General features: G+C 40.3%; 1 protein-coding gene across 47 annotated transcripts in view; it reads left to right on the top strand.

Annotated features, from left to right (window-relative positions):
• The window catches only part of KCNN2 (potassium calcium-activated channel subfamily N member 2), a 712,042-nt gene that overhangs the window by 599,650 nt on the left and 87,601 nt on the right, over positions 1–24,791 (top strand). For 42 of the 47 annotated variants that reach the window (XR_014838552.1, XR_014838551.1, XM_085014292.1 and 39 more), the window contains one exon: positions 3,623–4,041. The exons of the other annotated variants lie outside the window; for them this stretch is intronic. Coding sequence is in view for 40 of the 42 variants with exons in the window: in XM_085014292.1 (XP_084870418.1) it covers positions 3,623–4,041 (419 nt within the window). In the remaining 2 variants the exon portion in view is untranslated. The remainder of the gene's footprint in view (positions 1–3,622; positions 4,042–24,791) is intronic. 47 annotated transcript variants of the gene reach the window in all.

Below are 24,791 nucleotides of genomic sequence, written 5' to 3' on the forward strand. Positions count from 1 at the left end.
CACACAAGCCAAGAGAAGAGATCTTTTTTAGGAAGGAAGGAGTGATTAATAACAGACAGATCAAGTGAGACAAATTAAGATGGAAGGATCAAGTTTCATAATTAAGGTATTTTGAGTGACCCTTAACAGAAGCTATATTGGCAAAGTGATGAGGATAAGGGCCCCCTGAGGGTGTTGGGGGATGAAAGAAAAGTGAGAAAATGAACACCACTTAGGGCAGACAGAGCCAGTGGGGCTTCTTCTTGTTTGTTTGTGTTGCTCCAATTTGCGTGAACAGTAGAGATTTGAACTTACTTGTTGAGTCACCGAGAAGGAGGAAGCACAGGAAGTAGGCAGTCCAGGTAGCAGAACTGGATTTCGGTGTCATGTTGCTTTTAAAAGGTGAGCATTGAACAAAAAGAGAGATGAGTAGGAAAGGATGAGATGTCAGTGAGTTTGTGGCTGAAGTATAATGTACAGGTATTTCTGATACTGGGGGAAAAGGATGCTGGCAGGGGAACAAAGGTGACTCTGGAGGAGAAAGATGATTGTTTGAAATAGAAGTTATAGGGGTTGGGGCTTGTTGGCAGGGATGCTGAATTTAAAGGCACAGGTGTGTGGTTGCCCCATCCCACCTTCAGGTCCCAGATTGAAAGTTATCAGTGCACGTACACCAGAAGTTAGAGGGGAAGGCCACTGACAATACTCAGGACATAATGATTGAAGTGATGGGAAGGGACAAACCAGCCTAGTCAGGGAAGTGAACAGAGGGAGCAGTGGAAAGTGACCTGGGAGGAGAGAAGAGCATGACGTCTGAGGAACAGGTGCTCTGTGAGTGTTGGGAGGAGGGCCTAGCCTGGAAAGGTAGGAGACTGGAAGTAGTATATCAGAATTACACACCTGAATTAGCATTTCTTGACCAGTTACCTGGGAAGGTACTTAACTCTGCATTTGTGCAGCTGTGGCCCAGAGTAGAGTGGGCAAAGCCTATCTGGGACTTGGGCTCAGAATCTGCAGCACAGCTTTGGATTCTCCAGAGGCCTTGGTGCTTTTACTCCTTTTGGGGGTAGATTTAATTTTTTGCCTAGTCATTCAGATCCATGTTCAGAGAAGAAAGTAGATCAACGAGGTAATACAATTTTCAGTAGACATGCAAATGTAGATTTAAATAACAATACTGTTTTTCTCATGTGACTTGTAATCAGCCCTGTAGCGGTTTCCAAAGAGAACATTGATTACATTTCTGGAAGGTATGGAGCCTTTCAAGGTACCTAGTTAGAGGAATATGTTCCTTTGGATAGAAACACCTTAAGAGATTTGGAGGTCATATTCCTATAGAGTTCTACAGTACCCATCGAATACTCATTGGCATAAAGTTTAGAAGACTTCCGTCATTGTATCTAGACAGTCTTTTGTACATCTTTATTATTATTGAAATTCTTTATATCAAAGTGATGTTGCAAGTGGCGAACTGAACAAGAATATTTCTATAGCCAACTTGGTGGCATTATTTATGACCATTTTCTTTATTGGAAAGTAGAGGAGCTCCTGCTATGGCACAGTAGGTTAAGAATCCAACTGCAGCAGCTTGGGTCTCTGTAGAGGCATGGGTTTGATGCCTGGCCCGGGACAGTGGCTTAAGGACCTGGCTTTGCTGCACTTGCAGTGTAGGTCACAGCTATGGCTTGGATGGATCTCAGTTCCTGGCCCAGAAACTTCCATATACTGTGGGTCTGGAGGAAAAAAAAAGTTAGAAAATATAATTTGTACTGTTTATTAGCATTTATTTATCACTGAGTGGTCTCTGGATGAACAAAGTTATGATAAAAGACATAGCTAAAGTCATTATGTTGCCATAACTTAATTTGTTAAAAATTTCCTTATGTTTGAGAAAGATTCTGCCAGTTCACCAACTTTTTGAGGTTACAAGAAAGAAGTCATGATTTTTGTCCTCAGATCCTGTCTTTGCAAAGCAGCATTGAATGCTTGAATAATTGCTTGGGAGGTAGCTGTGACCTGCAGGATAATTAACCTAGAATGAGCATTTGTAAGCATCTGAGTAGTGGGCAAATGACTTCCCTGACTCTGGAGGAGCAGAGATCAAAGCACCCAGGCGTAGTGGAGATCTGCTCAGCCAACTTTCTTTGCGACTCACTTACCTGAGAACACACCGTTCTCACTTGGGTTGCTTTTATCTCAGGCTTTCTACGTAATTTGGCTACTTCCCCAAAGGCAGGGAATTTGTCATCTTTCTCTGTGGGGGGGGCACTGTCAGCATTCTGGGCAGACAGGTCTTTTTTTCTGCGTGGGACTCTCAGAATTGCAGCATGCTTGGCAACACTGGCTTCCTGGCTCTAAATGCCAGTAGCCTTCACAAGTCACTGCGGCAGTCAGAAATGTCACCACACGTTTCCAGATGCCTCTGGTTGCTTGTGGACTTGTTTACTGAACAGCCAGGGAAGACAGGAAACATTCTTTTCCGTTCCTTTTACTGTTTTTCTTCCTTCCTTTCTTTCTTTTTCCTTTTTCTTTTTGTTTTCTTTCATTGTGGAATGAGGAATGAAAGAGGAATCTTTATTTAAAAAGGAAAGATTAAAACAAATTAGTATGAGTTCACTTTGTGGCTCGACATGTTAAGAATCCACTATAGTGTCCATTGAGGATATGGGTTCGATCACTGGCCTCACCCCGTGGCTTAAGGATCCATCATTGCTCCAAGCTTCAGCATAGGTCGCAGATGCAGTGCAGATCCAGCATTGCTGTGGTTGTGGCATAGGCCCCCAGCTGCAGCTCTAATTCAATCCCTAGCCCGGGAACTTTCATATGCCACAGGTGCAGTCTTAAAAAAGAAAAAAAAAATTAGTAGAGTTCCCTAGTGCCCTAGCACCTAAGGACTCAGCATTGTCACTGCTGTGCCTTGTTGTCACTACTGTGGCTCAGGTTCAATCTCTGGCCCAGGAACTTTCACCTGCCATGAGTACAGCCAAAAAAAAAAAAAGAGAGAGAGAGAGAAGAAATTAATAGTCCAAGGGCTAAGGAAAAGCAGAAGAGACAACATTTAAAAAAAAAGAGCAGTAAAGAAGAAGCTAGAAGAAATGTTTTTGCCACATCTGTCTCTGGTCCCTGGTGATTTTCTCTCTGAAGACAGAATAGGATTTCCTGTAAGAATGCTCATGTACTGTTGCATTATAGGGAATAACTGATCTCAGAGGCATTTTAAGTAGATTTCACTGAGATTATGGATAGAATTGGTCAAGGTTTAGATCCAGACCCTTAACGAGGAGAGCAACTTGTTATAAGGCAAGTCCTTCTGACTTCATCTAAGGGGGAGGTATGTTACTGACAGGCCCAAGCCCTTTATTTTAAAATGATGTTACTTACATGACTGTCCAGGGGCATGGACTGCAAAGTAGCTTCAGCTCCTGTAGAGCAAGTTGTTAATTTTAATTTTTACAAAATAAAGTTCTCCTTTTGTGCCAAAACCATTTTCTAAAAATAGTGTACCTGGCTGGCATTTAGAAGGTATGACCTATAGCTCTCCATGATTGCTAAAAGTCACCTGTTATGTATTTTAAAAATCTGCGCTAACACTTGTGGACCATTCATGCCATACTGAAGCTGATTTTCTACTTTATTTTTTCAGTTGTTCATGGTGGACAATGGAGCAGATGACTGGAGAATAGCCATGACTTATGAGCGTATTTTCTTCATCTGCTTGGAAATACTGGTGTGTGCTATTCATCCCATACCTGGGAATTATACGTTCACATGGACGGCCCGGCTTGCCTTCTCCTATGCCCCATCCACCACCACCGCTGATGTGGATATTATTTTATCTATACCAATGTTCTTAAGACTCTATCTGATTGCCAGAGTCATGCTTTTACATAGCAAACTTTTCACTGATGCCTCCTCTAGAAGCATTGGAGCACTTAATAAGATAAACTTCAATACGCGTTTTGTTATGAAGACTTTAATGACTATATGCCCAGGAACTGTACTCTTGGTTTTTAGTATCTCATTATGGATAATTGCCGCATGGACAGTCCGAGCTTGTGAAAGGTAAGTTTGTTTCTTTTCCTGAGAACGTCATTTGCCATGTGGTGTCCTTGAAAGTGGGAGAAAGAACGCATTTTAGACCAGAAGCATGTAGAGACTTACTCTAGAAAATCTGGGGTTCTCCAGGTGGGCTTCTTTTAAATGAGACAAAATTGTCCTTAAGATTTTTTGCACACAGCAGTGTCTTGATGGCCATGTGTTTTCCTTTCTAATTTGATCAGTTTTCACTAGAGGATTGCCTTTATAATCCATGTCAAAACTTGGAGACCTATAAGTCATGTAGGCGACTTTCGTGAGAAATATTTGTTTAATGGTAATGCTGAATCATTTTGATGCCTCTTCAGTTAGTGTGTTGCTTGAGACAGAAATCCAGCAAAAAGTGGTGATGCAAGATGTCTAAACTTTTAGGGAATACCTCACAGTGGTTTGTTGACAATAGTGCCTATTTATAATAGGGATCACATGGTTGATAATAAGGAGCTTATAGGTATATATTTGGTTTTATTGAACTTTCAACAGCTGTGAAAAGGAGCCACGTGTATTTGTTTTATTGTCTGAAGAACTCTGGGTATAGAGCTATATACAGCCTCAGAACTCAGGAGCTGTTCTGTGAGTCTTAGTTAATCAGTTAGAACATCAGTGATATGACCCTTGCCATTTAACAAACAAACAAAAATAGATTTGTTGCATAAATGGGAGGAACTCTGTCATAATGAGGGGGGAAAACTCTTGTGACCTTGGTGAAGAAAATTCCAGTTGAAATTCGCAATAGACACATACGAATGATGTAGATATTTATAGAACTGTTTTTTTAAAATGATGTTTATTTTTTCCATTCTAGTTGTTTTACGGTGTTTTGTCAGTTTTCTATTGCACAGCAAAGTGACCCAGTCACACATACATATATACATTCTTTTTTTCACATTATCCTCCATCATGCTCCATCGTAAGTGACTAGATATGGTTCCCAGTGCTATACAGCAAGATCTCATTGCTTATCTATTCCAAAGGCAATAGCTTGCATCTTTTTTTTGTTTGTTTGTTTGTTTTGTTTTTTGTCTTTTTGCTATTTCTTGGGCCGCTCCCGTGGCATATGGAGGTTCCCAGGCTAGGGGTCGAATCGGAGCTGTAGCTGCCAGCCTACGCCAGAGCCACAGCAACGCGGGAGCCGAGCCGCGTCTGCGACCTACACCACAGCTCACGGCAGCGCCGGATCGTTAACCTACTGAGCGAGGGCAGGGACTGAACCCATAACCTCATGGTTCCTAGTCGGATTCGTTAACCGCTGCGCCATGATGGGAACTCCAGCTTGCATCTTTTAACCCCAGATTCCCAGTCCATCTCACTCCCTCCCCCTGACTATTAAATATTAGGATGTTGGTGTTTGTATTAACTGTGTGTTTTTAAACCTAGTTTAAAAGTTAAAGATTTGTACATACATGCTAACAAAGAAGAATATCTGTGTGCAAACTGTTGCAAAAGTAGTAAACCTCGAACACCCCTCTGGCATTCTGCTTTCCAGAAGTAATCGCCTTCAATTCAATTACCCATTTCTTTGATAATTGCTTTCCATATTTCTACATGGTATTGCTTATATTGCTGCATCTAGATTCCTCTAGGTTTTTAGGGAAGTTGGGGCTTTGTTTTCTTTCACTTGCACATGCACACCTCTTCACAACTCTCCCCTCCAAAAGAGTAATTTTCATCTTCCTAGTAAGTTATGTAAACACCAATAATCTATATTCCATATTGACATTATTATGATTATATGAACTCTACTTATAGTTGAACTATATAGTATATTATCATTCTGCCTCTTCTGCACATCTTTGTATTTTCTCTGGAGTTAATAATGGCCTAGTTTTATTTGCTTCGTTTTCTCTGTACTTACCACTACATCATCTCTAAATTCTCGCACACCATGTAAATACCCTTTTACTAGCTTTATGTATATTGGGGAAATCTAACAATTTCACCTTGAACTTCTTGAGACTCTCTAAACTGCTTGTCCATCATTTGGGGATTTCCTTTGCCTTGTTTGTATGTTGAGCGCCCTTTTTCTTGAACTTCATTTCTTCGTCTTTCTTCATTTATGTCCTCATTTTGGCAAAATCCATTTTCTAGTAGCTTCTAAAAGAAGGTAGTGGGTGAGAGAGGTTCTTTGAGACCTTGCAGGTATGCCAGTCTTCCTTCTTCTCTCTTGCTTCATTGATGACTGTACCAGATAGAAAACTCTAGATGGAAAGTCACTTTCTCTCAGAATATTGAAGGCTTCATTTTCCTCTGCCATCTGGGGTCCAGCAGTCTGATGCTATTCTCATTTTTTAATTTTTTTTTTTTCCTGGAAGCTTTTAGGATCAATGATCTAAAATTGCACCACGGTATGTTCTGGTTTCTCTTTTAATCCAGTGGACTTGTGTAATCATGGAATTAATCTCCTTCAGTTCTTGGAAATGTTCTTGTATTATTTAATGGTTTTTGTTCCTCTTTTTTTATTGTTGTATGGATATTGGCCCTCCTCTAATACTTTTTCTTTTTTCTTTCTGTATTGTTTTCCATCTCTGTTTTTGTTCCACGTATGGACGGTAAGCTCAGTTTTATCTTTCACACCCTTTCTTTTGGAGTTTTATTTATTCTTTACTGTGTATTAATTTCCAGGGTCTCATATTTGATCCCCAAATACCCATTAAAAAATAACCTCGTGGCTTTTTTCATGGATGTACTGTTTATATCTCTAGAGATGTTAATGATAATTTTTGAAATTTTTTCTCTTCGTATATTTTTTGTTTCCCCAGAGATTGATTTTTCTGTTTTGTTGCTGTTGTTGTCATTGTTGTCGCTGTTTGCTTCCATCTGTTTTAGAAGCTTTCCTTAAGTGTTTAGCTTTCCTTGATTGTCTGCTCATACTTAAGATCGAGGCACTAAAAACCTGATTGGAGGCTTTCTATACAAATCTAGAACTTGTCAACCGTGGGCTTCACTACAGAGCGATTTGGGTGGGGGTATGGAACAGTGATTTCAGTGTCTTCACACAATTTTATTTCTCTCTGAACAATCTAACTGGCTCCTGGGAAGTCTTTTCTTTTCTTTTTTTTTTTTTTATGGTCCTGCCATGAAAGTGTGTGCCTGGATGGCAGTACTCTGGAAATGGAAAGATGGGTCAAAGAAGAGGTCTTAGCAATTAATATGTGAACATTTATTCCTCTTCCTTGTCACAGTGGAGTAGACCTGCTGCCTCCAGCACTGGATGCCCTGCAGTCAGTCCCCAGAGCTTGTGTTTTACCTCTCCAGATGCTACATTTCCAGACTTCTGCCAGGTTGGCAAAAGGCATAACCAGTTATTACCCAGAGCAAAAGAGGGAATCTAGGTGTCTACTGGCTTTATGCAGTTTTTCACCCTGTCTTCCCATGGAAAGCTCTGTGTTTACCTCCTGTCATGGAGGTACTGGTGTCTTTGGGGTGTGTGTGTTTGTGTGTGTGTGTGTGTGTGTGCATGTGGAGCGGGGGTAGGGGGCAAGGTTGCTGGTTCTCAGGGTGGGTATAGTTGCTTCCTGGTTTTTCACCTGCTGGTCCAGAGATCTCCCTTCTCAAGTCAGGTAAGTCATTTATCGCTTGTCGGTTGGCTTTCTAGCCTCCATTGCTGTCTTGTCACCCATTCTTCTTGTCCTTTTGGGTTTAGGCTTTTCTGGAAGGATTGTTTTCTAGTCATTTTAAGGGGGGTCTTAGAAGGGAGCTGAGGCCGGCATGTTTGTTGAGTCCACATGCTTTTAGGAGCAATTCTGTAGGGATCGGTTTTTAATATTATGCATCTGAATCTTTTTTAGAACTCCTCTACATAAATATGGAATTTGAGGGATTAAAGGTTTTCCTTTTTAAAGAAAGGTAGACTCCTTATGGTAATGCTTTGTTTCTGAGCAAGCATGGTATTTAGAGGCTTGTGATATTTTCTGGAGCAGCTGTACCTATAAAGTTTGAAGAATAAATATGGAAAATCTTAGTTGTTATACCTGTTTAGTTTATGACGATGACTCTTCATTAAAAGTTAGACATAACAACATGGGTGGGGATAAAAGCATAACTGAACAACACACGTGTCCCTGTGGGTGGTCCACAGTGCATCTGCTTCCCAAGGGCCAGTGAAATAACATGGCCTCAAGATCAGGAGTTTCGGTCCTGGTTCAGTGGTTAATGAACCCAACTAGCATCCATGAGGATGCGGGTTCAGTCCCTAGCCTGGGAACCTCCATATGCCGTGGGTGTGGCCCTGAAAATACACACACACACACACACACACACAAATTCTTTAAAATCATGTACATCATTTTACTTTCTTTTGAAAATGGCTCATCTTAGCTGTTTTAACCCATTGTAAAGCCTGAGGTAAGCTGGGCCAAATCTTTTTTGCAACCCAAAGTATTTGTGGTGTTTGTTTTCTTTTTCTTTTCTTTTTCTTTCTTTCTTTTTTTTAATGGCCACACATGCAGCATATGAAAGTTCCCAGGCTGGGGTTGAATCAGAGCTGCTGCTGTAGCACCACAACCACAGCAACACAGGATCTGAGCCACATTTGCAACCTTTGCCACAGTTTGCAGCAACACTGGATCCTTAACCCATGGAGCAGGGTCAGGGATCAAACTCACATCCTCATGGACTAGTCAGGATTGTTTGTGTTGAACCACAAAGGGAACTCCGCTAATTGAGTTCTTAATCCACTGAGCCACAATGGGAACTTCAGTATATGTGATTTTTAATAGGCTGAGATTGTTAGATGACAGACCATCTCTGTTTTCCCATAAAGAGGCCTGAGAAAATGAAAATTACCTGTTTCATATTTAAAATGAAAGTCAGTAGCCAGTAGTTACCTGAAGGGAATGAATCCATAGTGTAGGAACAGAGAGAGCCCACACTTAGGATTGGGACACTGGGGTCTAGTTCCAGTTGTGCAGTTTAGGGGCTGAGTGACCTGAGACTAACCAGCTTGCTTCTTTTGGCCTTGGATTCTTCATTGCAAACGAAATGGATTAATCAGCTTTTCTTTTCCACAAGTAACATTTTGTAATTGTGCACATGTGTAAAATAAAAGAAACTCATTAACCAGCATTGTGCAAGTGGAAGATTTTCCACATTTTGGTTTTCATTAAATTTCTCGTTTTGGTACACAAACCCTGTGGACTGTGACTTGTCAGATACAAGTATTTTAAAAAATGTTTGCTTTGTTTTCTACAAAGTTAATTTTGAATGTGAGATAGCTTGCATCTTACATTCCTTAAATGTTTACTTTCTGGCCTGCCTTCCCTCTCTCCCTCCCTCCTTCTCTTCCTTCCTCCCTCCCTTCCTTCCTTTTGTAAAGTTTGCAGTGCTTAAATAGAACACACAACTCTCCTATGTTTTGGTTGGAATTTGTATTTGGATGAGCTCTGCTAGGTCCATCTTTGGTTCATCCAAACATTCCTTCCATATAAAGGGGATTCACACCTGATAGAAATTCTCTCCTTAGTTAATGAGAATATACCTCTAAGAATATTTTTTACAGGAGAGAGCTCTTGAGGGAGAGAAGTTGGGGGCGGGGCGCAGATGGCTTTTTGGAGCAGTTTGTTTTGCAAACCTATTCATCTCCTGCAGGGCACAGCCTATCTAGAGGTTTCTGGAGAAGGTTCTCTACTAATGAGGAGGGCATCCTGTAGGAGGTATCTATTCCTGATGGTATTACATTCCCTGGTAGATCATGTACCTCTGATTTCACCTATAAGTACAAAGAACTCTTTTCATTTTTTGTTTTTTCTGTCTCTTGCTTTCTTCCTTCCTCCCTCTATCCCTTCTTTCCCCTTTCTCTCCCTTCCTTCCTTTCCCTTCATCTTTCCTTCCTTCCCTCCTTCCTCTCTACCTTTCTCTTCCTTCCTCTTTCCTCTCCTCTTCTCTCCTCCTTCTCCTCCCCTCCCCCCTCCTTTCCTTCCCCCTCCTCTCCTCCACACTCCTCTCTTCCCCACCTCCCCTCACCTCTCCCCTCCTCCCTTCCCCTCCCCCCTCCTCTCCTCCCCTTCTCTCCTTTCCTCCCCCTTCTCTCCTTTCCTCCCCCTTCTCTCCTCTCCTCCCCCTTCTCTTCTCTCCTCTCCCCCTCCTCTCCTCTCCTCCCCTCCTTTCCTCCCCTCCCCTCCTTTCCTCCCCTCCCCTCTTCTCTCCTCCTTCTCCTCCCCTTCTTTCCTCTCCCCTCCTCTCCTCCCCTTCTCTCCTTTCCTCTCCCCTCCTCTCCTCCCCTTCTCTCCTTTCCTCCCCCCTTCACTCCTCTCCTCCCAGCCTCCTTTCCTCTCCTCCCCTCTCCTCTTCTCTCCTCCCCTTGCCCCCTTTCCTCCCCTCTCCTCTCCTCTCCTCCCTTCCCCTCCTTTCTTCCCCTCTCCTCCCCTCTCCCCTCCTTTCATCTCCTCTCCTCCCCCTCCCCTCCTCTTTAGAAGAAATGGAATGGCAATATCTGGCATTATTTCTGTGGTCTCCATTTGTCAGGAGAAGGTTGCCCCAGACCAGACCACAATATCCCTTCTGCCTCTGGTTTTGGTCTGGCCTTACATTGAGGTGCACATCAAGCTTGCAAAGAACACTCTCTGTTGAAGCAGCCTGGGACATGTGGCCTGGTGCTGTTCAGGAGAAACCTCAAGAACATTTATATCTTCAAAGTCTAAATCTCAGATCTTAGGGTTCTGAAAATTGGGAATTATCCAGTCCTGAATTAAACCTTTTGAGGCTTCCCTAGCTTTGTAAAGATAGTATAGATGAGTGTTCAACCCAAAGCATATTTCACTGGACACTGTTTCTGAGGAAGATTATAGCTGTTTTGCAAGGGGTAGGACTGGATACCATGTGCCAGGGCTATGTTCTGCAAAGAAAAGTGTTTTACTTTTCTTTTTTACCATAAAAGTCCTCAGAGCATTTAATATATAAATGTGTATTGAGAATACCCAAGAGGGGAAAAGAACATTCGTTTGGCCAACATAGTGCTATGTCAATACTGAAGTTGCAGAATGTCCAGTTTGGGAATTAAACAAACAAACAAACAAACAAACAAAAAAAAAACCAAAACAGTTCTTTTCAATGTAGTCTTATTCTTTTTGCCACAAGTTTTATAATGTGGGAGAGGGGCCAACTTTGGGATGGCAAGGAAGAAAGGGGAAAGAGAAGCAGGCTGGGAACTTTGGTGGCAATGTTACCAAGCAGAAAAGTAGATGTAGAAACCTGTGATAAAATAGAGATGCTAGGCACTGTTTCTGTCACTGGAACAGATTCCTTTAGATAAGACATTAGTACCCAAGTTTTTACTCATCTCATTGTTTTATCTCTAAGAGTATTTAAGTATGCATTAACTAACAAGCTTTAGTTAGATAAGTTTTTCTAAAAATGACACAAGAATGGTTTGCTTTTTTTTTTTCTAAGTGGGAAAACCAGAGAAGCAAACAATGAAATTTATTTTCAATTGCTTCCAATAATCTAAACTGCATTTTAGATGAATCAAGAATAAATTCTTTCCATTACTGAAAAACAGATGAAAATAAATTTGATATTTATTGATTTAGTTTTTAAAAATATATATATACTTTTTTTTGCCTTTTAGGGCCACACCCATGGCATATGGAAGTTCCCAGGCTAGGGTCAAATTGGAGCTACAGCTATAAGCATATGCCACGGCCACAGCAATATGGGATCTGAGCCACATCTGTGACCTACACCATGGGTTATGACAATGCCAGATCCTTAACCCATTGAGTGAGGCCAGGGATTGAGCCCATGCCCTCATGGATACCAGTAGGGCTTATTACCACTGAGCCAAAAGAACTTCCAATATTTATTTTTTGAATTATCCAAGACAACCTAAGGAATAGAATTTCAATTGTGTTTAGAATCTACTATCCAGTGTCTTAAAACTGTTTAATTTCTTCCTTTAATTAATTTAGACTGTATTTTTTTAGCACTGTCACTAATAGTCACATTTGTTAGGCGCCTGGAAGGTGATTTCTGAAATGCAGATGAAACTTGCTTTATTATTCCATAAAATATTGTAGAATATCACAGTCAAATCATGTCCCACAATAAAACCTTGTACAACATACATTTCATATAAAATAGCTATTTTTAACCCAAGGATTGGTTGTCTTCAGACATCAGTATTATGAAAGAGTTGCTTAGGAAAGCCCTTATAGGATGAGAATATCTTATTTTGCAACCACTGTGGAAAAGAGTATGGAGGTGCCTCAAAAAAGTAAAAATAGAACTCTTAGGCACATATCCAGATAAAATTTTCACTGAAAAAGATACATGCACCCGAATGTTCATTGCAGCGATATCCACAATAGTCAAGACATGGAAACAACCTAAATGTCCATCAACTGATGAATGGATTAAGACAATGTGATATATATACACAATGGAATCCTACTCAGCCATAAAAAAGATCAAAATAATGTCATTTGCAACAACATAGATGCAACTAGAGACTCTCATACTAAGTGAAGTAAGTCGTAAAGAGAAAGACAAATACCATATGATATTACATATCTGAATCTAATATATGGCACAAATGAACCTTTCCATGTAAAAGAAACTCATGGACTTGGAGAATAGATTTGTGGTTGCCAAGGAGGGGGAGTGGGAGGGACTGGGAGTTTGGGGTTAAAAAGTGCAAACTATTGCATTTGGAGTGGATAAGCAATGAGATCCTGCTGTATAGTACAAGGAACTGTATCTAGTGTATCTAGTGTATCTAGTCACTCGTGATGGAACATGATGGAGGATAATGTAAGAAAAAGAATATATATATATAAATATATGTGTATGATTGGGTCTCTTTGCTATACAGTAGAAATTGACAGAACACTATAAATCAACTGTAATGGAAAACATAAAAAATCATATAAACTTAAAAAAATAAAAAAAGAAGAAACAGATCATTTGGGACCTGTCAACAACCACATGAGTGACCTCAGAAGCAGATCCTTCCTACAGCCTTGAAAAGACTGTAGTCTTATGAAAGACCCTGACCCAGAACCACCCAGGAAAGCTACTCCATTCCTGATGCACAGAACTTGTGACATTATAAATGTCTGCTGTTTTAGTCACTAAGTTTTGCTTAGTTATAAAGCAATAAATAATAAGGATTAAAAAAAAACGAAGAAGAAGAAAGAAACTGGAGTTCCCATCGTGGTGCAGTGGTTAACGAATCTGACTGGGAACCATGAGGTTGCAGGTTTGATTCCTGCCCTTGCTCAGTGGGTTAATGATCCGGCGTTGCTGTGAGCTGTGGTGTAGGTTGCAGACGCGGCTTGGATCCCGCATTGCTGTGGCTCTGGCGTAGGCTGGCGGCTACAGTTCCGATTCGACCCCAGCCTGGGAACCTCCATATGCCGTGAGAGTGGCCCACGAAACAGCAAAAAGACAAAAAAAAAGAGAAACTAAACAGATTTTCATCCTTTTAGTGCCAGTTCGTAGATGAATTGGGCTTCCACTTTCTCTTGAATAGGGGCCCTGAATATCACCTCAATTTTGTACATACTAGGGTAAAATAAGTACTCTTATTCCTGAGAACCCCTAAAACCAAATACAGAATGGTTGTTGTTGTTTATGTCTAGGAAATTAATTCACCATTTTGGTGGTTACCTTTTTGTCATTAGGTGTGAACCTGTTACTCTAAGATCATTTTCATTGATGACTTTTATAGAGAGGACAATTTTATGTAAAATTGAACTTTAAGTTTCAGTATGTGATAATCCATTTAGAATGCTTAAATAACCTGGGTTCAAATTTTCAAGTGTCTTGTTTCAAAAAAATGTTTTTGTTTGCTTTAGTGTGTGTGAGTGTGTGTGCATACATAAGCCAGTTTTTCAAGGAGAAGAGGTGGATGGGATCTGAAAGTCTCATTTGTTCTATTTATTTATTTTTTATTATTTATGTAGGATCCCATGAAGAGAAGTGAAAAAATGAGAAACTACATTTTTGGAACACTGGCTTGTTTTCTAGATTTGCCATCTATGATTTCGTTTTACATTTTTAGGAGACTCACTCAGAGGCCTTCCCGTTTTCGAGCCCTGACCCCTAGTGATGCCTCGTTTCCTGTTGAGTTAACTTTGAAACCCATTAGTTACTTGTGATCCCGTTTCTTCAATAGTTGTAAAAGTAGTCGCAAACTACACATTGCAGTGCTGGGGAAACATCCTGCTGGCACCTTGATTTATTACAGTTTCCTGGATAATTAGATTATTTCTTACCACTTCAAGTTTCAGCTGTTGCTAAGTAAACTCTAAGCATTTCATCAATGGGTTTGTAATTTGTGGTTGATGGTAATGTAATACTTTGTAAACTTATACTTCCAGGGTCTGATTCATACATACGGATATAGCATTTTCAGGCTCATAAATGAGTCACAACTTTAAAATGGGCCCTTTCAAATTATAAAAATCGGCAGTTTGAAAGCATTCATCGTGCATCTGTGCCTTGCAAAGCATCAATGCTCAGTATAACGTCTGCCAAATAAATTGGTCATTAAAGTCTTAGGGAAAAAAAGCCAAAACTCTCTCAAGCTCACTTTTTCTCTTCATTCTTATGTAGATAGGATTTTTTTCTTTGGTCTACCTCCTGAGATGATAGTAAGGATTAATATTTGGTGACAAGATGCTTTGAGATCCTGGTTTGAGTGCTGTTTGAAAATACCAGCAGTTGATTATGTTCAAGCAGAAAAAAACAAGAAGCCAAACAGCTCAGAAATGCAACCTCACTGATCTCCTAGTCACAGTCCTTCTATCCTGACATCCATGTTGATGTCCAGATTTTATGCATTATGGGCCTGAATATCTTTGCACTTTGGAAACCCCCTGGGGTCATACATATAGTACATTGCACAGGGTGTTTGTATATAGTCCTGGGCAGCATCCTTCTTCTCTTCAGCTTCAGAATCTCCATCATGCCAGATAAAAGGAAAGAACATAAAGGCTCAATGTAGGTGTCATGACATTCTATTTCGTCTTTAAGAAAATTCTCATATTTTTTAGACATGGGGTTTGATTGATGAAAATGTAAGTGTTCCATACTTGCCTGCAGAATTTTCTTTGTCTTTTTCTTTTTAAAGTTTATGTCCTTTATTTTTAATGTTACTATCTTGCAAAATAGCACTAAAATAACCAAAGAGATTTAAGACAAAAAATGTGTCTTTATATGCAATGAACTGTGCTAGCTTCAGTACGTGTTGATGGGCTTGCTTAGTGTTCTGAGAATTCAGTTAGGGAATGAGGTGGGTTTTAGAATTGTGAGGCTTGGTTTGACTCCCTTGAGAAGAACTGGATGAACCGTATCCCCCCTCTTGCCAACCCGGTCGAGCAGAATGTGCTCCATTGATGCTTCCTGAGGTCCCATGGAAGGGACGGTCAATTCTTGAACTCTTGCTCTGCCAGTTCCAGGCCTGTTTTGTCCTCGATTCAGAATCCCATGGATGAATAAATAGTCTGATCACTGCCAAATTCCTAGGGATATTGGAAAAGGCCCAGCCATCAGATATTTAAACATAACATGATGGCAAAGTCAAAGCCATTTTGAGTCCATAGTCATTTTTCAATAAATATTGGGTGAAGAAATAAAGGAATAATAATAATAATAATAAAAACAGAAAACAAACTTCACATGGAGTTCTACCGTAATTTTTGGCTAGAGTGTGAAAAGAGGATTCTTGTCATTCTTGGGGGTTTCTTTTTTAACAGTTTTTTTGAGTTATAATTTACATACTTATTTTAATTGCATAATTCAGTAGTACTTGTTTAGAGCTGTGCAACTATCAAGTTTTAAAACAGTTGCTTCACCTTCCCCAAATCCCTCCCTCCCGTTTATATTAAGTCCCTGATCCCTCCAGTCTCAGGCGATCCCTATTACTGTCTCTCTCCTCAGATGACAGGAGAGAGACAGTAATAAATGTATCATAGAAAAGGAATCAGACAGTATGTAGCTTTTTTGCATCTGGCTTATACTTAGCTTAAAGGTTTTGGTGCTCATCTATGTTGTACAAGGTATCGTAGCTTGTTCCTTTTTATTGATAAATAGTGTTCTGCTATAAGGATAAGCCACAGTTTGTTCATACATTCACCAATTGATGCACATTTAGAAGGGTGCCTATTTGGGACTTTTATGAATAGGGTTCCTATGACCTTTTATATGGAAGTCTCTGTGTGAATGTATGTTTTTGTTTTTCTTAGATAGACATCTAGGAGTGGCCACATCATTGTACATTCCCACCAGCGATAAGCAATGTATGAGGGTTCTAGCTTCACCCCATCCTTGACAACATTGTCAGTCAGAGATAGATGATAGAAAGATAGATAAATAGACAGATAGGGATATACATTCTTTACCATATACACGTGGTAAAGAATTATTTGTATAATCTTATAACCATTCTAGTGCGTGTAAAGTGGTATCTTAATGGTGGTTGTAATTTTCAGTTTTCTAATGACTAATGATGCTGACCATCTTTTTATGTGACCACTAGCTATTTGTATGTCTTCTTTGCCAAAACGTCTGTTGAAATTGTTTGCCCATTTTTAAATTGGGTCATTTGTCTTTTGAAGTAGTGTGGGTTCTTCCTATTTTCTGATTACCTGTTCTTTGTCAGATATACGATTTCTGTGGCTTTTCTTTTCATTTTCATTCTTGTGTTTTTGAACCTGTTGAAGCCAGGCATACTTGCCTTTCTCTTGATCAGTCTTGCCTTGCTTCCCAAAGCCATGCAAGAAGAAATCCCTCTACACATACCCAGGGGGTTGTGAGCTCTTTGAAGAGATCTGACTCTCTTGTTAAGTTTGAGGCTGTGTCTGCTTCTCCTTCCTGCCCTTTTCCTACCCCTACCCTGAAGTCTTGCATTTCTAGTAACCATTATTTTCTAGTAACAGGAAAGAGAGGAAGAAGCAAGGGAGATTGTTTTTTTCAGCTCAACTTAAAAAATACCTTTCTAGTCTTTGCATTGCTTTGACAGTTGTAGTAGCTCTGAAAAAATTAAGTCCAGAGACTCTCTGTCATTTTTACACTTAGGATGAAGATGTTCCTGACTTGTCTCCCATGAAGGTATTTAAGAGTCTACACTCTCACCCTAGTTGAGGCAATAATTTGTTTTAATTGATTCACAGCTCTCTTGATGACCATGGGCAAACATTTGCAACATGTCTGACCCTGTTTTAGGGATGTAGCTAAAGATTGTTAAAAATCAATCTCCCTCTCTTCTTTGTGTGACCTTGGTAGATTTTATGACAGTCCATAGTCATAACTTCAGAAGAGTAATGCTCTAGCCCTTGGCTGCCTGACCGGATGACCCTTGTTTGACTATTCTTTGGAGTGTGCTTTGTATCACAGTGACAGGTGATCATAGAACAAATCACAAGGACATGGCAATTGATATTCGACACTCTGGTATTCCACAGTGGCTCAGGGGCAGAAGAGTTTTGAGTGACTAGTGTGTAATATCTTTGTTTTTGGGTCTCATCTCATAAATGTAGTGTTCTAAAGGCTTTATATGTTACATAAAATGGTCTGTTAGTTTATTGAATTGTATTTAATATCCTAACAGGAAAGAATACAATTTAAAAATTTTTTTGTAAACTGCGATATCTAATGTTGTGGCTTTAGAACTTCTTATGAGGCTGCATGTAAGAATGATGGCCTATAAATATGAAAGCCACAGTGTAAGGCACAAAGTATTTCAGATTGAGTTGGATTGACAGAAAATATCTTTTGCCAGTGGTCATAGTGAAAACTTAAATGGAGTAACTTTCTTTTTTTTCTTCTTTTTTTTTAGTGGCTGCTCCTGCAGCATATGGAAGTTCATGGGCTAGAGGTCATATTGGAACTGCATAGCTGCTGGCCTGCATCACAGCCACAGCCACAGCCACGCCGGATCTGAGCTGCATCTGAGACCAATGCCAGATCCTTAACCTACTGAGCAAGGCCAGGGATCGAACCTACATCCTCACAGAGACAATACCGTTTCCTTAACCCACTGAGCTACCTTACCTCCCTCACCTCCCATGGGAACTCCAAATTTTGTTGTTGTTTTTAGGGCTGTACCTGTGGCATATGGAAGTTTCCAGGCTAGCGGTCGAATCAGAGCTGCAGCTGCTGGCCTACACGACTGTACAGCCACAGCAACTTTGGATCCAAGACACTGAGTGAGGTCTGTGACCTACACCACAGCTCATGGCAACACTGGATCCTTAACCTACTGAGTAAGTCCAGGGATCGAACCCACAACCTCACAGATACTAGTCAAGTTCATTTACTGCTGAGCCACAATGGTAACTCCCCAACTTATTTAATTTAAAGAAATGGTTCTCAATATTTCATATGATTGGGCACATTAGAGTGTTTGAACAAACCTGGGACTCGGCTAGGTGTCTATGGAGAATTATCCTGAATCTCCACCTGTTATTATTTTGATGTAACTTTAAGCTTTTGTCCCAGAAGATGTTACAAAATGAAGCATCCAGTACAGAAAGATCGGCTTTGGTCATAAATTTTAATCTGGTCTAGTGGTAGCCAGCCCTTAGAATTTCTGGCTTGCTTTATGCTTAGAAAAGGATAATTATTCTTAGATTTACTACTGCTATTATGGTAGTCTGCCTGTGGTGCTTTCTAGTAGTTATTAAGGCTTTTTGTTTGTTTTAATAGGTTTTGAGAAGATCGGGGTGTGAGTGCGAAGTGGGATGTCTCTCTGTCAGGTTTTGTATTTTGTTTAAGGCTTCTCCATTTTTGAAATATTAATGGCTTTTTTTCCCTCTTTTCATTCACCATTCACCTCCTGTATCATCTGGATCCCTGTTCTCTCAACGCTAGTAAGGTCACTGGCCTTTATCAAGAGGGAGCAGATGGGTTGGATGGGGCTTTTATCTTGAATGGTAAAGGGGACTGGAGATGCCATGACAGGCAGCTTTGATGTGGTCTGGAAGAAGAAACAGGAAGGCACTTGTGGTCTTTTGTCACTGGCACAATACGCTCAAAACTTTTATATGATCCCGGTGCGATTAGGAGATGTGTCATCTCTAGTTGAAAGATATTCTTTGAGTGTCTGCGGTATTCTCTCTGCACAAATGGGCTCAACTCCCCACCTGAATTCAACCCCTCAGGGATAAGGACTATATCTGGTACCATCTTGAGCCCCACAGAGCAGAGCCTTTGGTACCTTGGTCACGGAACACTGCACAAGTCATCTGATTCTGTCAGGTCAAGGTAATATCACTACAATCGCTCCATGAGGACTTGGAAGGTAAATGTTTGTACACAAATGTGTACCCATCAGTCAGAACAATAGAAAGCTGATTAGTAACACGACAGGAGTGACTTCGTGTGTTAAAGTTTAACCCTACAAGGGTCGTTAGGAAGAATATGAAAAAATGGGAATGATGTGTGTTGTGTGGAAAAAAATTCGTAGGTCTTTATCATCTTCCAAAAACCAGTTTGTTGGCGAGTAGTTAGAATTTTACCATTTAGTAAGTTAACAAAGGTTAATGAGGAGCTCTGTGTTAATTTAAAATTTCTTTGAAGCAAGGGCAAAAAATAGCACTTGCTGAACTTTTGAAGACCGCAGGCACATTGGTCTTAGAAATCTGAAACCTTCATTATATGCTGGACCCACAGGCAGAAGCGCTCACAGAAACGTGACAGGCATGGTACAGCACTGCTTGAAAGCCTTCTCAGTGTTCAGCCTGCAAGTATTTTCATTTACTTGGCTGGAGCACACAGACTTCTGACAAGGTTTCTTGGTCTTTTATGTTGAGTGTTGCTTTATGGGCTCTCAGCATCTGTGTGGCTCTAGTCACTGACTAGGGTTTGCAAAGGGAGGGCAAATGGAACCCTACCCTAAAGCGACGTTAGTGAGAGCTCCACGGTGCAGGGAAACATCAGGACAGAAGTGAGCACCCCTGAGGCAGCGTTCCATTTCTCCTTCCCTGAAACTCCCCATGTTCTAAGATCACTCACTGCTTTTGTCTCCTCTACCACTCAACTGCAGTGTATTGAATGTCAAGAGTACTTCCTGAAAACATCCTTAACAGTAATAGAAAACCTAGCACTGCTCCTCTGAAAAATGCACCCAGCAAAGGCTGCTCCCCATGGTCTAAAGAACTTCCAAAAATCCTGACTACAGCCATGTGGGAAAAACAACCAACCAACCTCATGAGTTTTAAACCACCAGGATTCTTTTTCTCATATGCTCATATGAGCACTGCACCAAAGGAGTCCATGCAGGCTCTCTGAAAAATAAATGAAATTTTTTTTCATAGCACTTTATCCAGTTCTCCTTTTTTATTAGAGATCTTATCTGGTTTAGTCTTTGTCTTAATTGGTCCTTCTTATTGATCAGTTTTTGTAAGGGACATATATCAGTGTGGATTAAGGAAATGAAAATATTCTTTCCAGGGTGCTGAACTGTCTAAAGCAGTGCTTCATAAACTATGGTCCTTGAGTCAAATTTGACCCCTGCACCAACGCCCATTGTTTTTGGACAGACCACAAGCTGAGAACAGTTTTTACCTTTTTAAAGGTAATTGGGGCAGAGGAGGGAGGTTTTATGTGACAGAGACCATATGTAGTTTGCAAAGCTTAAAATATTTACTATGTAGCATTTTACAGAACACATTTCCTGACCTTCAGTCTTAAAGTAACATCATTTTTGTCAAGTTTGTTTCAAGCACAATGTGATATTATAAATTACAAAGGATTTTTCTAATTTTACTTTGAGGTTCAGACAGTGAATTTATATTTGCCACAGCTTAAATCAGGAGGGCTTCCCCCCCCTTTTTCAAATAATATTTATGATATATGTAGGACTAAATATAAATCACTTTTGGTGACCAGATATCAAACACTGACATTAACTCAAGTGCTCGGTATAAGTATCATGCAGTGTTAGTCAGTGGCCTAAACTATACTGACTAGTACTGGCTACATGCCAGTCTAGTTCATTTCTTAAATATGGTAAACAAAAGCCCCCTCCTCTGCCTATTTTAAAATAATGCAGCAAGATGTGAAAGAAGTGCTCTGATTTGTCATGGAGTCTAGTCTCCTGGGATCTGACTTCACGAATCTTGGATAACATCAGTAGAAACACTGAGTCATTAAGAAATCTAATCTGTAAGTTGTGGAGGAGCAGATCTAAAGATGGATTTAGAATTGAAGCCGTTAAAATGTGGTCATTAAACATTGCCAGAATGACTTTCCTTTGCCTAGGAAAATTGTCTGAAGTATTCTTGCAGGACTATTCTTTTTTTTTATTTTACTATGGTATAGTTGATTTACAATGTTCTATTAGCTTCAGGTTACAGCAAAGTGAATTGGTTACACATATACACTTACTTGCAGGATTGTTCTTCATAGTGTGTAAACTGAACTATGGTCAAGCATTGGCTTCATGCTGCTTACTGTTGGCACCTTTAAGGGTAAAACAGACTATATTGCTGTTACAGAATGGAGCAGCATCATGACAAATCATGATTGCCTTTGTCCTCTGGTCTCTGCTTCGAAATGCAGGACTGTTTCTATCAAGGTGGCTGACGTTACTTAACATGGGTCTTCCCACTTGATTCTCTTACACAATCTCTCCTAAGCCCTCCCATGAGGTTTGCTTGCTATTTCTCTTTAGTATGACTGCCCTTTCCATAAACATAATGTGCATTCCTCAAAAGAATGTAAAGGGAGAAGCTATAATTTGGCTATAATACCAGCTATCTGAGACAATACTATGGTTCTGATAACATTTTTACATTCAATTAAGAAAGCATTCACAAAATGTATCTTATAGGAGACCCAGAACTTGAACTGCATTTTAGCCTGATAAGAATTTCATATTAGTGTCACATCCCAGCTTCCCCCTCTCCCCACCTTCTCCTTCCATGCGATCCTTCCCAGTGGCTGTGGCTGTCTCATTTTGGCTGTGCCTGCTCTGGCCCCAGAGGACTATTGTTACATAGCAGTTTCCAAGCTAGGTAAAAATAATGTTCCCCTTCCTTACCCAATGTTTTTGATGGACACATTTTTCTTACTGAAGACAGATAGGTGGGATGTGACTAAAAATTGCAACAAGCTTCTTTCTCAAAACAAGTTTATTTTTTGAATGTTGCAGATTTTTGTACCTTTGCAGTGCAGCCTGAAGTTGTCTTAAGCACTTTCCAATCTATTTTGCACATGGCCTTGAATGTTCTTGATCTAAGCATATATTACACTTCCTTTTTTTAGAGTGCCTTTGTTGGAAAGGAAGAAATCTTGAGTTATGATTCCTTACGAACCAGCATATTTAAGTAAAATTGTTAAAAAAAAAAAAGACAAAAAAGCCAACATGTGGATTAAGTCTTGTTAAGGTAAAAGAACGTGTTTGTAATTTGCCCACTTGTATTCAAATTGAAATTAATTTTCTTGGTTTTGAAAGGGAGCACAGTGTTTGAACCACCTTTATGTTTCCCAGTTTGTCATTATCAGTACTTAGTCACTGGTATTCTACGAAAACCATTCCATTCTGCTAATTAGTCTTTTCTAAAATCACCACCCAGGCACAAAGGGAAAGCATGACTCAATCCAAAGGAGAGCCTCTGCTGCTCCGGGTGGCATTTCCGTATTAAGGAAGTTGTTTCAACGAGTGAATCTTAGTCTTCCATAAAGCTGAGAAACAGGCAGTGTGTGTGCAAGTCTCTTAAGGACCAGAAATGGCTAGGCATCCTCAAAATAATAGTAATGATATAGTGCATTATAATCAAACTATATACATTGGTAATTTGAGTGCCATTTTTTTTAGGCACCTGTGGGATATGGAAGTTCCCAGGCTAGGGGTTGAAGTGAAGCTAGGGTTGCTGGCCTATGCCACAGGCACAGCAAATTGGGATCTGAGCCGCTTCTGCAACCTACACCACAGCTCACGGCAGTGCCGGATCCTTAACCCACTGAGTAAGGTAAGGAATCAAACCCACATACTCATGGATCCTAGTGGCTTTGTTAACCACTGAGCCTTGAAGGGAACTCCTGAGTGCCATCTTTTTAATACCCTTCTGTCAGTATGAGGTTAGTCCTTCCCATCTTCATGGCCCATGTGATGATGAGGTCAAGGTGTTAAGTCTGACTGTGTTATCACCCGGAGTTTGCTTTGTCCATAAGCATTTAGCTGTTCTCTCTGAGCAAACATGGGTCTCAGGGAAGAGACTAGCATTAAAGACTCCTAGATGATTGGCACAGAACTAACTAGAGGGGTTTAGAAAGCAAGTTCTACTGAGACTAGTTGGCATCTTGCCAGGTAAATGATTAGCACTTTTGTAATCATTAGAGCCCATAGTTCTTTAAGTCCATTATTTAATAACAGTGGGGCTCATTGTTGTTGATGACCCAGATACTGTTCTAGGAGGTGAAAGTCACAAGTCATACACCGTAGCAAATACACTTAAAACAGAGACATGCATACATCCCTAGTACCTGGCACATGATGAGCTGGCACAAGGCTAGTGTCCAGTAAGTTCCTGAACTGTCAGGTGAGAGTCACCTGAAGAAAAGCAGCAAAGCTTTTGTCCCCCTTTTCTCACTATGTGGTGTTAACTGACTCACTGCTTAGCTCTTCCAGGGCAGAATGGTGGCTCTGATTTTTTTGTGTGCCTGGCACTAAGCGTGAAACCTGGAACCAAGGCAGATAATCAATACATTGTTGTTGGATAAGAGAATCAGTGGTTAATTCTCATTTTTAAGGTTCTTTCTTCAAGTCCTTAGACTTAGAATGGAACACAGCTACCTACCTACTCAATCCCACCAAAAACAAAACCAAGCAACCAACAAAGACAAAGCAAAATGAAAACATATAGACCAAAAAACAGAGTAAGTTTAAATGAGGAGGCTAATAAGAACATACTCACTTCAGAAATTTAGGAAGTGTTCCATAAGTTGTTTTCCACTCAGTAACCTAGACTTGCTCTTCTTTATTTAAAGACCTTTTTCTCAAGGTACTCATTTATTAACGGAAAAAATTGCTGCATATGGATCCTGGGGAAGACAATGAGAAGAGATTAAAAGTCCTCACAAATCATCTCTTTTACAAATGTTTGTATTGGCCTACTCAGTATGTATATCGGAAGCATAAATATAAAAATGGCATAGTCTTTGCCCTCCAAGAACTTACAATATAGTAAGGCAACTATGTGAACAAATTCTAGCATAAGAGAGAATATAATAAGTGGTGCAGCTGAGGGACAGGCACACAGACCACTGCATCAGAATTCAAACACTTAGGGAAAGACTTTTTTTTTTTTTTTTGCCACTCCGTGGTATATGGAGCTCCTGGGCCAGTGATCAGATCCGAGCCACAGCTGCAAACAAAGCCATAGCTGTGGCAATGCTGGATCTTTAACCCACTGTGCGGGGCTGGGGATGGAACCCACATCCCAGTACTCCCCAAATGCTGCTGATCCCATTGCACCACAGCGGTGGAAGCTCCGAGAAGAAAGCTTTTGATTCAAGAGTTCAAAATAAATAGAATTTCAAAAGATCAAAAAATGAGGAAGGTCAGTGCAGACTGAAAGAGCAGCATGAATAAGATAGTAGGGTGAGGGCAAGTGTGGGGAATGGTCTCTGGATGGAGGCCTCTGTGTCCACAGCTGGGATCTATGAAGGAGGGCTGTGGCTGCAGAGTAAGCCAATTTGGGGTGATGCACAGGAGAATGAGGAGTCTGGATTTTAGTCTGTAGCTCTCTTCCCTTAAATTTCCTTTGTGATGGTCA

This window comes from Sus scrofa, chromosome 2 (genome assembly GCF_054392235.1).
Source record: "Sus scrofa isolate SSC_HxYL_T2T_F1_AM1 chromosome 2, Sscrofa_HxYL_maternal_Yorkshire_Landrace_v2.0, whole genome shotgun sequence".
Lineage (NCBI taxonomy): Eukaryota > Metazoa > Chordata > Mammalia > Artiodactyla > Suidae > Sus > Sus scrofa.